This window comes from Calidris pugnax, unplaced genomic scaffold, assembly GCF_001431845.1.
Source record: "Calidris pugnax isolate Ruff unplaced genomic scaffold, ASM143184v1 scaffold69, whole genome shotgun sequence".
Lineage (NCBI taxonomy): Eukaryota > Metazoa > Chordata > Aves > Charadriiformes > Scolopacidae > Calidris > Calidris pugnax.
The window spans coordinates 6,918,402-6,930,369 of record NW_015090859.1 but is presented as its reverse complement, the minus strand read 5'-3'; the positions used below and the strand labels follow the sequence as shown (position 1 = coordinate 6,930,369).

The 11,968-nt window shown below is 44.4% G+C and overlaps 1 protein-coding gene across 2 annotated transcripts; it reads left to right on the top strand.

Moving 5' to 3' along the window:
- Positions 1-386: 386 nt before the first annotated feature.
- Positions 387-10,827, top strand: TEX30 (testis expressed 30). Of its 2 annotated transcripts, none has more exons than XM_014944216.1 (5): positions 387-440; positions 2,227-2,457; positions 6,549-6,600; positions 8,494-8,702; positions 10,370-10,827. In XM_014944216.1, exons 1-5 carry the CDS (start codon positions 423-425, stop codon positions 10,541-10,543), a joined length of 684 nt encoding a protein of 227 aa, XP_014799702.1. In that variant the 5' UTR covers positions 387-422; the 3' UTR covers positions 10,544-10,827. The 2 variants fall into 2 exon arrangements, with proteins under 2 accessions (XP_014799702.1, XP_014799701.1); XM_014944215.1 differs by lacking the exon at positions 6,549-6,600 and adding an exon at positions 4,395-4,446.
- The last annotated feature ends 1,141 nt before the right edge of the window (positions 10,828-11,968 follow it).

Genomic DNA, 11,968 nt, shown 5'->3' with positions numbered 1-11,968 from the left:
CGGCCGTCACCCCCCCCCCCCCTCAGGTACCGGGCGCTGGCCTGCCCCACGCCCCACAGCTTCTCCTCAGGCCCAGCCCAAAGGCGCCTCCCCACACGCCTCAACCCAACCGCCGTTCAAAATTCCCTCCTGCGCAGCCCTCCCCTGACGGCCAACAAGCGCCGGGGTCGGCTGCCCCCCCGCCGGGCCCAGTGCGCACCCCGACGCCCAACCGCCACCGGCCGCCACACCCTTCTCTCCCCTCAGCCTCCCCGCCCCGACTGCTTGCCTCGCCCCGCCCATCGCCTTTGGGGGCGGGGCCTCGCACACCTGTGGGCCAATCAAGCGCCGCGCCAGCCGCCCGCCCGGGGAAGCCCTCTCCCAGAAGTGGGGCGGCGATTGGAGAAGGCGGGCTGTCACTCACAGGACGTCACGGGCGCGGGATGAGCGGGCAGGCAGAGGTATGGCCGTTGTCCGTCCCCGCCGCTCCCGGCGCGGGGGGGGAGGGCGGAAAGCGGCCGCCCCTTCATGGAGGCGGCGGGCGGTTAAGCGCCTGTGCAGGCCGAGAGCCGGGCCGCTCTCCTCGGCCAGACCTTCCTGAGGGCCCTGCGGCCTGGTGGGCCCGGGCGCTCCTCGGGGTCACCGTTGCTCGGGGCGGCCCCGGGCTGCTGTGGGGAGGCCGCGGGGTGCTTGGTCTGGAGCAGCCGCCCGTGGGGGCCCGTGTGCATTTCTGTCTTTGGATATGTAAAGCCCCGCAGCCGGTAGCAGCTGCCGTTCCCCTCTGAGGAGCCTCCAGAACTGGGGAAAGGGGGGTGAGGGGTTTGTGCTGCCGACCCTGCCCTCCCGGGAGCGGTGTAAACATGGTGGTTGGCCCCCTCAGCCCCGCCTGGCCTGGTGCCTGCCCTGGTAGTCAAGGAGCAGCAGCTCTGGCTGGTTCAGGCTCCTGCCCATCTCTGTAGCCACCTCTGCCTGGCATCCTCCACCTGCATCAGCTGGGCAGAGGCTGGGAAGCTCCATGAGGCCACTGACAACCTCCTCCTTCCCTGCATGGTGCCTCTGTAGGACCCCTGCCAAGGAGAGACTTTGGGATCCAGCAGTGGGCATGAAATAGTGTTTCATCCCAGGTCTGAGGTGTTCTTTTTTTGCTTAGAGGACGCACATGTGCTGTCCAGCCCCCTTTCATTCAGCTCAACATCAGCTGGTCTTGTGTCTCATTCAGCTCTTCCAGATGTCTGACATGACTGGAGGCCTTCTGCCAGCCTGAAGCTGTGCTGTCTCTCTCCTGTCCGTAGGGAAAGCTCAGTCTTTCATATGCAGCTGCTGCTCCACTGAGTGGTTGCCACTGTGTAATTTGGAAATGATTGCTGGGCTGTGTCTGCGTGTCTTGTATTTCTGTGGCTTAGGCTGCTAGTTAGAGAGTTAGCTCCTTGCTTATCTTAGGATATCAGTTATACAAATAAGTGAAATATGCATCTTGTGACATCTGCCAATATTTATTATTAAACACTTAATGGAAAAAGTAATTCCTATGTTTCTTTTTTTTAATAGTTGCATGTAAGATCTAAAACTAGTGTATTCAAATCCATTTTTTGTAATAGTCTGTTTTGGTCTTTTCCCTATGTAATCAAGCTTGTATATGGATTATACAGCTACAGGATTAAATAGTTGCTGCCAGCATGGAGTTTTTTTAATCCTATATACTCCATATGGCTCTACAAACCCAAAGTAATTTGGTTGTAATAAATGTTTAGGGGCTTCCTTAATTCTTTTATTTAATAATGTCTGTGAGAGATGGGAGATAAAAATACTTTTTCCTCTGTAGGAAACTGTAATTAGAAGAGTTTGTATTTGCTATTTATTTTTAAGCCTTATAGAAGAGTTATTTTTTTCTTATTGTGGAAGAATTAATATTCAAGTCAGTTATGGCAGTTAGCTTTCAAATAGCTAGATATAGATATACGGAGAAGGGAAGAAGCATTTCAGTTTATGGCTTGAAGTGTCCCTTGAAGCTAGGGATGCTTCATTTTCTAATGGACTGTGGAGTGATAAGGTGACTTGCCCATTACTGCATTGAAAATCTTTGAGCCAGAGGTAGAGTTACTCACTTAGTACTCTTAAACAGAAGAAATAAAAGTGGGCTTGAAATTTTGTTTTCTTTCTTAGTTGTCTGATTGTTTGTCATAACGTGTAGACTGGGAACATGCTTGTTTTCATTTTTAATTATATTATTTTTTGTTTCATTTCTAGGTTAAAGTGAAAATACCTTTTGGAAACAAGTATCTTGATGCTATATTTTCTGTCCCAGAGAAGAAATCAACATATGGAGTCATTCTTACCCATGGAGCTGGGGGAGATATGAATTTCCCTCACTTAGTGTCCTTGGCAGCCCATCTTGCATCTCATGGAGTTCTGTGCCTGCGGTTTACTTGTAAAGGCCTTAACATTGCTTATAGGACTAAGGCCTTCAAAGCAGTTGTGGTAAGAAGTGACCAAATAAATTATGCCAAAACTTAAATCCACAGACGTCATATTCCGGGCTTCTTGAATTATGACCAGAGATCAGTCAAGCAACAGTGGGGAAATTAGAAGTGATGGTTAGCTAAATGGAGCACTGGCTGTGACGAGAAACAGCAGGAACAATTTTCATATGGCCAGTAGCTGGAACAGCTGCAGGAAGTACGTGGGTTTGAATTCAGGGAGAGAAAGAAAAGCTTGAGAAAAGGATGTGAAAAAAGCAAGGGTGCTTTGTAGGAAAACTTACAGCTTGAAAAAATGAAATATTTAGGATGAAAACAAGAGATAGGGCTTGGTGAGGAGAAGAGGATTAAGGGATACAGCTTTAGAAGCAGTTTTGAGAGGAAAGGGAAACCTGGGAATTGTGCTGGTTGTGTGAGGGTTGGGAGGACAAGACTTTGGGGAAAGAGTAGGGGGTTCTGGGTCACAGGAAGAGTTGAAGCAAAAGAGATTGAGAGTAGCATATGGGACCCCTAGAACCTAAAGAGTCTTTGCTTTCCAAATGAGTTTAAACTGTTAAATGCGCATGTCTCTTTTTGATGTTGCTAAGCTGTTCTTATATACCTAGATTTTGTTAAAATGAGTAACCTTTTGTTGTAGCAGTTTCAGCTTAGAGTATCATCTTGTTCTGGGGTGGGTAGAAGTGGAAATTCTCTCCTGATTAGCTACTTCTACTGGGGCATGGGAAAGTAGCTTGAGTGTTTTGCAGTGACCATCAGACAGTTTTATCAGGTAACTAAGTCCAGTTCTTAAGGAATTAATTTATATGATGTCATTATATGTACATTAATGTGAGGTTAGAGTAAGCTGTTCTTATATACCTAGATTTTGTTAAAATGAGTAACCTTTTGTTGTATGTTTCAGCTTAGAGTATCATCTTGTTCTGGGGTGGGTAGAAGTGGAAATTCTCTCCTGATTAGCTGCTTCTACTGGGGCATGGGAAAGTAGCTTGAGTGTTTTGTAGTGACCATCACACAGTTTTATTAGAGAACTAAGTCCAGTTCATAAGGAATGAATTTATATGATGTCATTATGATTATATGTACATTAATTTGAGGTTAGACTTTGCTAGCTTTAATGGGGATCTGTTCTCCATTCTTTCTTGAAGCTGCATAATGTTGTTAGTGAGTTTCTATTAATATTTTGCTGTGTAAAAGTAATTTAAAGGCCTCTGCTACTATAGCATCTGACTAGTTATCTCCTAAAAACAGAAAAAGTTGATGCTGAGATAGCATCTGACTAGTTATCTCCTAAAAACTGAAAAAGTTGATGCTGAGTTTTATAGAATCATAGAATGGTTCAGGTTGGAAGGAACCTTAAAGATCATGGAGTTCCAACCCCCGTGCCATGAGCAGGGACACCTCCCACTAGAGCAGGTTGCTCAAAGCCCCATCCAGCTTGAATGGTTTATCTTCTCTGCCAGAGATAAGCTAGAGCAGGTTGCTCAAAGCCCCATTCAGCTCTAATGGTTTATCTTCTCTGTCAGACATAACTGTTGTAAACTTTTTGTTGGAAACACATGACCTCAGCCTCAGTAAAGGGCATTTTTGCTAACTTTCATTGCCTTTTGGTGGGCTAAACCCTTGCATGTTCCAGAACTACATTGATACACAGTAACACAGTTTATATTTTGGTAACTTGACAGGGCATCTGAAATTTTAGACTTGCAGAGAACTAATGTGAAATTGCTTATGCTTATTATATTGTTACTGCAGAATGTTATGAAATCATTTGTGTGAAAAAAAGCAAGACATCAACTTGTGTGTATCTCTTATTTGTTTAATCTGCAGTGCTGAAAGAGCTTCCCATTTTGTGTTTAGAGCTACAAATGAAAAAAAATCCCCACCTCTGAACTGCCTTCATTTTGATTTGTAATGTTTCTCTTTATCTTATTTCTTTAGGAATACTTAAAGCTTTCCAAAGACTATAAACTTTCAGGTGTCTTCCTTGCAGGTATTGTTTTTATTACCTATAATTTTCTCTCTCACATTGTTTCTAATGATAGCGGTCTGTAATTACTCCATTTTTTAAAGTCTGTCTCATTTTGGTAAGAAGTGAAAGGAACAGATGTGAAGGCAGGTTTCAGTTTGAGGTGGGCACTAAAAGCTTGCTGTCTAACTTGGGAACCAGCTGAATAAACTCCTTCTAGTCAATATTGCCTAGGGAAAGCAATTCAGCTGTCTGCTGGGAGAACCCTCCTTTACGAAGAGGGTTCTGTAGTCTTCATTAATTGATTAACAGCCCACTTATTGCCATGGGAAGCTGGGTGCCAAGCCCACTTGGAGATCTGCATTGGGGTGTCTCCTTGAATCATAGAATCTTTCAGGTTCAAAGAGACCCTTGGGATCATCGAGTCCAACCATCTACCCTACTCTACATAGTCCTCCCCTACACCATGTCCCTTAGCACTGTATCTAAACGTCCCTTAAACACAGCCAGGGATGGTGACTCCACCACCTCCCTGGGCAGCCTATTCCAATGCCCTATCACTCTTTCTGTGAAAAATTCTTTCCTGATGTTCAATCTAAACCTACCCTGTTGGAGCTTGAAACCGTTCCCTCTCGTTCTGTCACTAATTACCTGTGAGAAGAGACCAGCACCAACCTCTCTACAGTGTCCTTTCAAGTAGTTGTAGAGAGTGATGAGGTCTCCCCTCAGCCTCCTCTTCCTCATACTAAACAGTCCCCTTGCTACCAGCCCTGCAGCTGGTGGCTGCGTGGGGTGGCTGTGCAGCTTGGCTCCCTCGCTTGAGCAGCGCTGCTTCTCGGGTCACAAATGGGAACATCCAGCCTGCTGCTTTCACCACGTTCTCTGGGGAGCACGGCTGTCTGGATCTGTTCACCCCCTCACAATCCCACAGATCTCTCTCCAGAAGGTGGAAGGAAAGAGAAATAGACTGTGTTTTCCAGGTACTTTGGGAGAAAAATTCCTTGTCGCTTGTAAGTGGTCACAGGAAGAGTTGAAGCAAAAGAGATTGAGAGTAGCATATGGGACCCCTAGAACCTAAAGAGTCTTTGCTTTCCAAATGAGTTTAAACTGTTAAATGCGCATGTCTCTTTTTGATGTTGCTAAGCTGTTCTTATATACCTAGATTTTGTTAAAATGAGTAACCTTTTGTTGTATGTTTCAGCTTAGAGTATCATCTTGTTCTGGGGTGGGTAGAAGTGGAAATTCTCTCCTGATTAGCTGCTTCTACTGGGGCATGGGAAAGTAGCTTGAGTGTTTTGTAGTGACCATCACACAGTTTTATTAGAGAACTAAGTCCAGTTCATAAGGAATGAATTTATATGATGTCATTATGATTATATGTACATTAATTTGAGGTTAGACTTTGCTAGCTTTAATGGGGATCTGTTCTCCATTCTTTCTTGAAGCTGCATAATGTTGTTAGTGAGTTTCTATTAATATTTTGCTGTGTAAAAGTAATTTAAAGGCCTCTGCTACTATAGCATCTGACTAGTTATCTCCTAAAAACAGAAAAAGTTGATGCTGAGCTTTGTAGAATCATAGAATGGTTAGAGTTGGAAGGGACCTTAAAGATCCCCTAGTTCCAACCCCCCTGCCATGGGCAGGGACACCTCCCACTAGAGCAGGTTGCTCAAAGCCCCATCCAGCTTGAATGGTTTATCTTCTCTGCCAGAGATAAGTGTTGTAAACTTTTTGTTGGAAACACATGACCTCAGCCTCAGTAAAGGGCATTTTTGCTAACTTTCATTGCCTTTTGGTGGGCTAAACCCTTGCATGTTCCAGAACTACATTGATACACAGTAACACAGTTTATATTTTGGTAACTTGACAGGGCATCTGAAATTTTAGACTTGCAGAGAACTAATGTGAAATTGCTTATGCTTATTATATTGTTACTGCAGAATGTTATGAAATCATTTGTGTGAAAAAAAGCAAGACATCAACTTGTGTGTATCTCTTATTTGTTTAATCTGCAGTGCTGAAAGAGCTTCCCATTTTGTGTTTAGAGCTACAAATGAAAAAAAATCCCCACCTCTGAACTGCCTTCATTTTGATTTGTAATGTTTCTCTTTATCTTATTTCTTTAGGAATACTTAAAGCTTTCCAAAGACTATAAACTTTCAGGTGTCTTCCTTGCAGGTATTGTTTTTATTACCTATAATTTTCTCTCTCACGTTGTTTCTAATGATAGCTGTCTGTAATTACTCAATTTTTTAAAGTCTGTCTCATTTTGGTAAGAAGTGAAAGGAACAGATGTGAAGGCAGGTTTCAGTTTGAGGTGGGCACTAAAAGCTTGCTGTCTAACTTGGGAACAAACTGAATAAACTCCCTCTAGTCAATATTGCCTAGGGAAAGCAATTCAGCTGTCTGCTGGGAGAACCCTCCTTTACGAAGAGGGTTCTGTAGTCTTCATTAATTGATTAACAGCCCACTTATTGCCATGGGAAGCTGGGTGCCAAGCCCACTTGGAGATCTGCATTGGGGTGTCTCCTTGAATCATAGAATCTTTCAGGTTCAAAGAGACCCTTGGGATCATCGAGTCCAACCATCTACCCTACTCTACATAGTCCTCCCCTACACCATGTCCCTTAGCACTGTATCTAAACGTCCCTTAAACACAGCCAGGGATGGTGACTCCACCACCTCCCTGGGCAGCCTATTCCAATGCCCTATCACTCTTTCTGTGAAAAATTCTTTCCTGATGTTCAATCTAAACCTACCCTGTTGGAGCTTGAAACCGTTCCCTCTCGTTCTGTCACTAATTACCTGTGAGAAGAGACCAGCACCAACCTCTCTACAGTGTCCTTTCAAGTAGTTGTAGAGAGTGATGAGGTCTCCCCTCAGCCTCCTCTTCCTCATACTAAACAGTCCCCTTGCTACCAGCCTTGCAGCTGGTGGCTGCATGGGGTGGCTGTGCAGCTTGGCTCCCTCGCTTGAGCAGCGCTGCTTCTCGGGTCACAAATGGGAACATCCAGCCTGCTGCTTTCACCACGTTCTCTGGGGAGCACGGCTGTCTGGATCTGTTCACCCCCTCACAATCCCACAGATCTCTCTCCAGAAGGTGGAAGGAAAGAGAAATAGACTGTGTTTTCCAGGTACTTTGGGAGAAAAATTCCTTGTCGCTTGTAAGTGCCAGGGCACGGGTTCTCTGATAACCCATGTGTACTTTTTAACTGTGGGTCTTGAAGAATTCCAGCTACAGGTAAATGGAAAATCAGGGTTTTGGTAGAGAAAACCTAGTGGCAGATAGAAAATCAGTTATATCATGTGAAAAAGCAAAGTGGATGGGTGTGATTAGGAATAACTTGAGACGGGAAACCCTGAATGTTCTCTGAGTAAGCGAAACCAAATCTGCCCTGATGCAAGTTAATCCCACTGGAATCAGCTACTTCTAACACTCAATTACAGAGCATTGTCAGCTCATATGCCTCTTCTTTGAGGAGATAATTTGATATCCCCTTGCTGTTAGTGACTGACTTCATGCTACAACTTCACGCTTTGTTATTTTTTTTTTCCCCTTCTACTTTCAAGCTGAATGTTGAGGTGTGCATAAGCACTTGCTGGATTTATTTTGGAAGTAAGATGCATAGAATTAATTTAATTTGAGCAGGTTAAGGTTGCATGAAAAAATGATAAAGATAGCATTGCTATCTGGAATTTCAAGGGTCAGGAGCATAGGATATGACCCTCTCCTGACTCCAGGACAGGCTGTTGTTCCTTCCAGCATTGCAAAGGCTCCCTCTCCATTTATCTTCTTTTTGCCACCTTCTTTTTTTAAATGGGAATGTGCAAACATAATATAACCAGACAAATAGTTTAGCAGAAAATGTGGAAATGAGGATTAATATTTTTCATTGAGTAGATGAATAAAAGCATCCTTCACATTTTTTACTACTGGTACACTGAAATACACTCAGTTGGATTGTTTTTAGGAGTTGTTGGATTGTTTTTAGGAGTTGTTTACTTGAAGAGAATGTAGATGAGGTGACAGCAGATACACTTTTTTTTCCTTTATTTTGACATGGGAGAAAGGCCGTTCCATGGGCTCACGAGCTGCTGCCTCTGTGATACGTCATCTTAGCCAGGAGGAGGAGGAGGATGACTTCATTCATGGTCTAATATGTTTATCTTACCCATTGCATCGACCAAAACTTCAGTCCAAGCTCCGTGATGAAGATTTATTATTTATCAGCTGTCCGGTGCTGTTTGTCTCAGGATCAGCAGATGAGATGTGTGAAAAAGTGAGTACCCTTGTAAATCCTGCTATGGAGGGGCAGGATGAAGGAATAGGAATGAGTCTTGAGTGACATCTGTACCAGTACACACAGCTGTGGCTTTGATTAACAGCCTCCTCTAAATATATATATATATATCTTCCAGAGGGAAGCCTTGGGTAGGAAACTTTATTGGACATAAGGAAGCCTGGCTTTGATTAACAGCCTCCTCTAAATATATGTATATCTTCCGAAGGGAAGCCTTGGGTAGGAAACTTTATCAGACATAAGGAAGCCCGGGGGTGCCTTCTGTTGCTGCTTGAAACTTCTGGATCGTGCTTGATCATCCTCTTTAGCAAACTCATCTTTGGGCCACTAAAATACTGCTGATTTAAGGGTTTTGTATTTTTCTAAGGATTGTACAAATTTAAAGCAGCCTATGGATGGAGCAAGTTATTTGCTGTTCTGTTCTAACCACATCAGGTTACAAAACATAAACACTGCTGTGCGACCAGTTTCACGTTTGTCACATTTTTATGACAAATTCTTCTAGCAAAGCAGTTCTACTCCCAAGTCAGACTTCTGTGGTAGAAAGTGATGTTTCTGTAGAGATGAAGACCAGGTGTGCAGAGATGAAAAAACACTGGTTTTCTGCCTTGTTTTCTTGCAAAGTAGGTATCTGTTCATTCTTGAACCATTCAGCTTGGATTTGGGACTGCACAATTGGTATTTTCCACGCTTGGAGAGTTCCTAAGGAGTCATGATGCTTTCGCAAGGAGTTGTCACCAAAATGTCAGGCTGACAACCAGCAGATCCTTGGAGTGCCCTCTTCATGGGGAAATGTTTAAGACCTTCTGAGCTGGTTCTTAAGTCTGTTTGCTGAGAAAGTTGAAGAGAGTCAAAGCCACTCTCTAGGCTGTTATATTCATAGAATCATAGAATTTCCCAGGCTGGAAGGGACCTCCAAAGGTCATCTAGTCCGACCTCCCCGCAGTCAGCAGGGATACCCCCAACTAGACCAGGTTGCCCAGGGCCTCATCGAGCCTCACCTTGAATATCTCCAGGGAAGGGGCCTCAACCACCTCCCTGGGCAACCTGTTCCAGTGCTCCACCACCCTCACAGTAAAGAACCCTCTCCTAATCTCCAGTCTAAATCTGTTCCCCTCCAGCTTGAAGCCATTGCCCCTCGTCCTGTCACTGCAGGCCTTTCTAAACAGGTTCTCCCCAGCCTTCCTGTAGGCTCCCTTCAGGTACTGGAAGGCTGCTATTAGGTCTCCCCGGAGCCTCCTCTTCTCCAGGCTGAACAACCCCAGCTCCCTCAGCCTGTCCTCGTAGCAGAGGTGCTCCATCCCCCTGATCATCCTTGTGGCCCTTATTGCTGCTCTACTACTGTAGACAACTCTGTGAAAGTGGATTCCTTTGTGGGGAAGGAGCCTGCACAGGGCTGTGACCATTCCAGTTTTTTAAGTTCTAATTTTCTGCTAACCCATGTTTGAGTGAGGGCCCCTTTGAGGAAATTCCATTCCTGGACACAGCATCATCATATCTTTGCCATCAACACGTGTTTAAAGTGCACACAGATTGTTTTCAAGAGCTGCCTATCACGTGTTGCACAAGCAAAGTGAGTGCAACTATGAATTGCACAGTTTGTAGCAGCTGATTCTTTAACTTTGTCATTCTTGTCTTCTCCACAGCAATTGCTGGAAGGTGTGGCAAGCAAAATGAAAGCCCCTAAAAGAATCCATTGGATTGACAAAGCAAACCATGGGATGGCAGTCAAAGGAAGAACAACAGACGATGTCATGGAAGAAATAAATACACAAGTTTTTTCTTGGATTAGAGAGAATATTGAACTAGAGCACAGATGATTTGCAGTGTTTAAGCAATATCTTCATTTAGATGTTCCTAAATGCAGCAAATTAAGAGTTTGTTATTTCTGAGAGATGCATTTTTTATAAAACGGATATTTTCAGAGGTCTAAGTGTAAATGCAAATAAAACATTTTTTGTGTGAATGAAAAGCATTATGCAAAAAAATAAAGAATTTTTTAAAGGAAGAACAGAAGATTTACCAAATACTTAATATCATGGCAGCGTTGTTTTCTGTGTTTCTGTGCAAATAACTGTATAAAACACTTAGTCCTCTCCATTAAGAACTAAATGCTTTGGACTGATATTTGAAGTAATACACTGGAAAGAATCTATTTTGACAGCAAGTCTTTAGATGCATTTCATTTCTGAGTGTATTACTGCTGCTACACTGGTTTGAAATTAAAACCTGCTTATTTGTAGAATTCTGTGAGCACATCCCCCGAGGCTGGGCAGCAGGGGTTGTACTACTCTGCCTTGGTGCTGTGTCCTGGCACTGCCAGTGGGCTTCAAAACCAGTGACACAGGGGGAGGAGTCTCTGGTCATTTATGGCGTCCCTACCCCAAGGGGCCAGATGCTCAGCCTGTGTAGGGAGGAGGAGGTAACACAGACATGGTTGTGCGTGAGGAGCAAAGAACGTGACTTTGAGAAGTCACCCTTGAGCAACTTCCCTTGTGTAAAGGACTGATGGCAGTGGCCCTTTGGAGAGATGGACATGAAAAACTCTAAAAACCAATAAATGACAAATTATGTTTATGCTGGTGGAGGAGCTCCTGGAGGAGGAAGCTGTTAGGACATGTTGCACAAGGCTTCTGTCAGGAGAGCTCAGAAGAGGCAGGCAGGGGTCTGAACCTCCACTAATGGTCTGAACCATTAGTGGAAGGAACAGAGGTCTTCAACTGACCTCTGGCATTGCAGAGTGGATGAAGTCCTTTGTGTGTGCTTGCAGCTGCAGGCTTCCCATTACGGGCTGGGAGTAACCTGCTGGTATAACCAAAGGTTATAGCATCATATTAACTGCTTTCAACCAAGTCATCAGCAACTATCAGCTGAATGATGACTCTCTGAGATGACCCTCCAAAGCCTGATGACCCCTGAGATGAAGTGGCTGGTTGGTGCTGAGAAAAGCATCTTGGCATTGTCTCCTGGGATGGTGGTCTCATCTCTACTGCCATCAGTTCCCTAAAACCTGCTCTGGTCGTTCTGCATCTTTACGGCTTGCAGCTGCGGTGCCACCAGCTGAAGGTGACCAGGCAGCATTAGCCTGGAGGTCATTTTGGGAGGAGCTGTTGTGTGTGACAGTGCAGAGCTGCCTAAATGGACTTTGAGTCAGCCCTGGGGAGCTGAGAGGATTTCTGGCTGTGTTACACAGAAAAATCCTCACTTTGGGCTGAAAACATGTGCTAACTTTAGAATTTAATTAA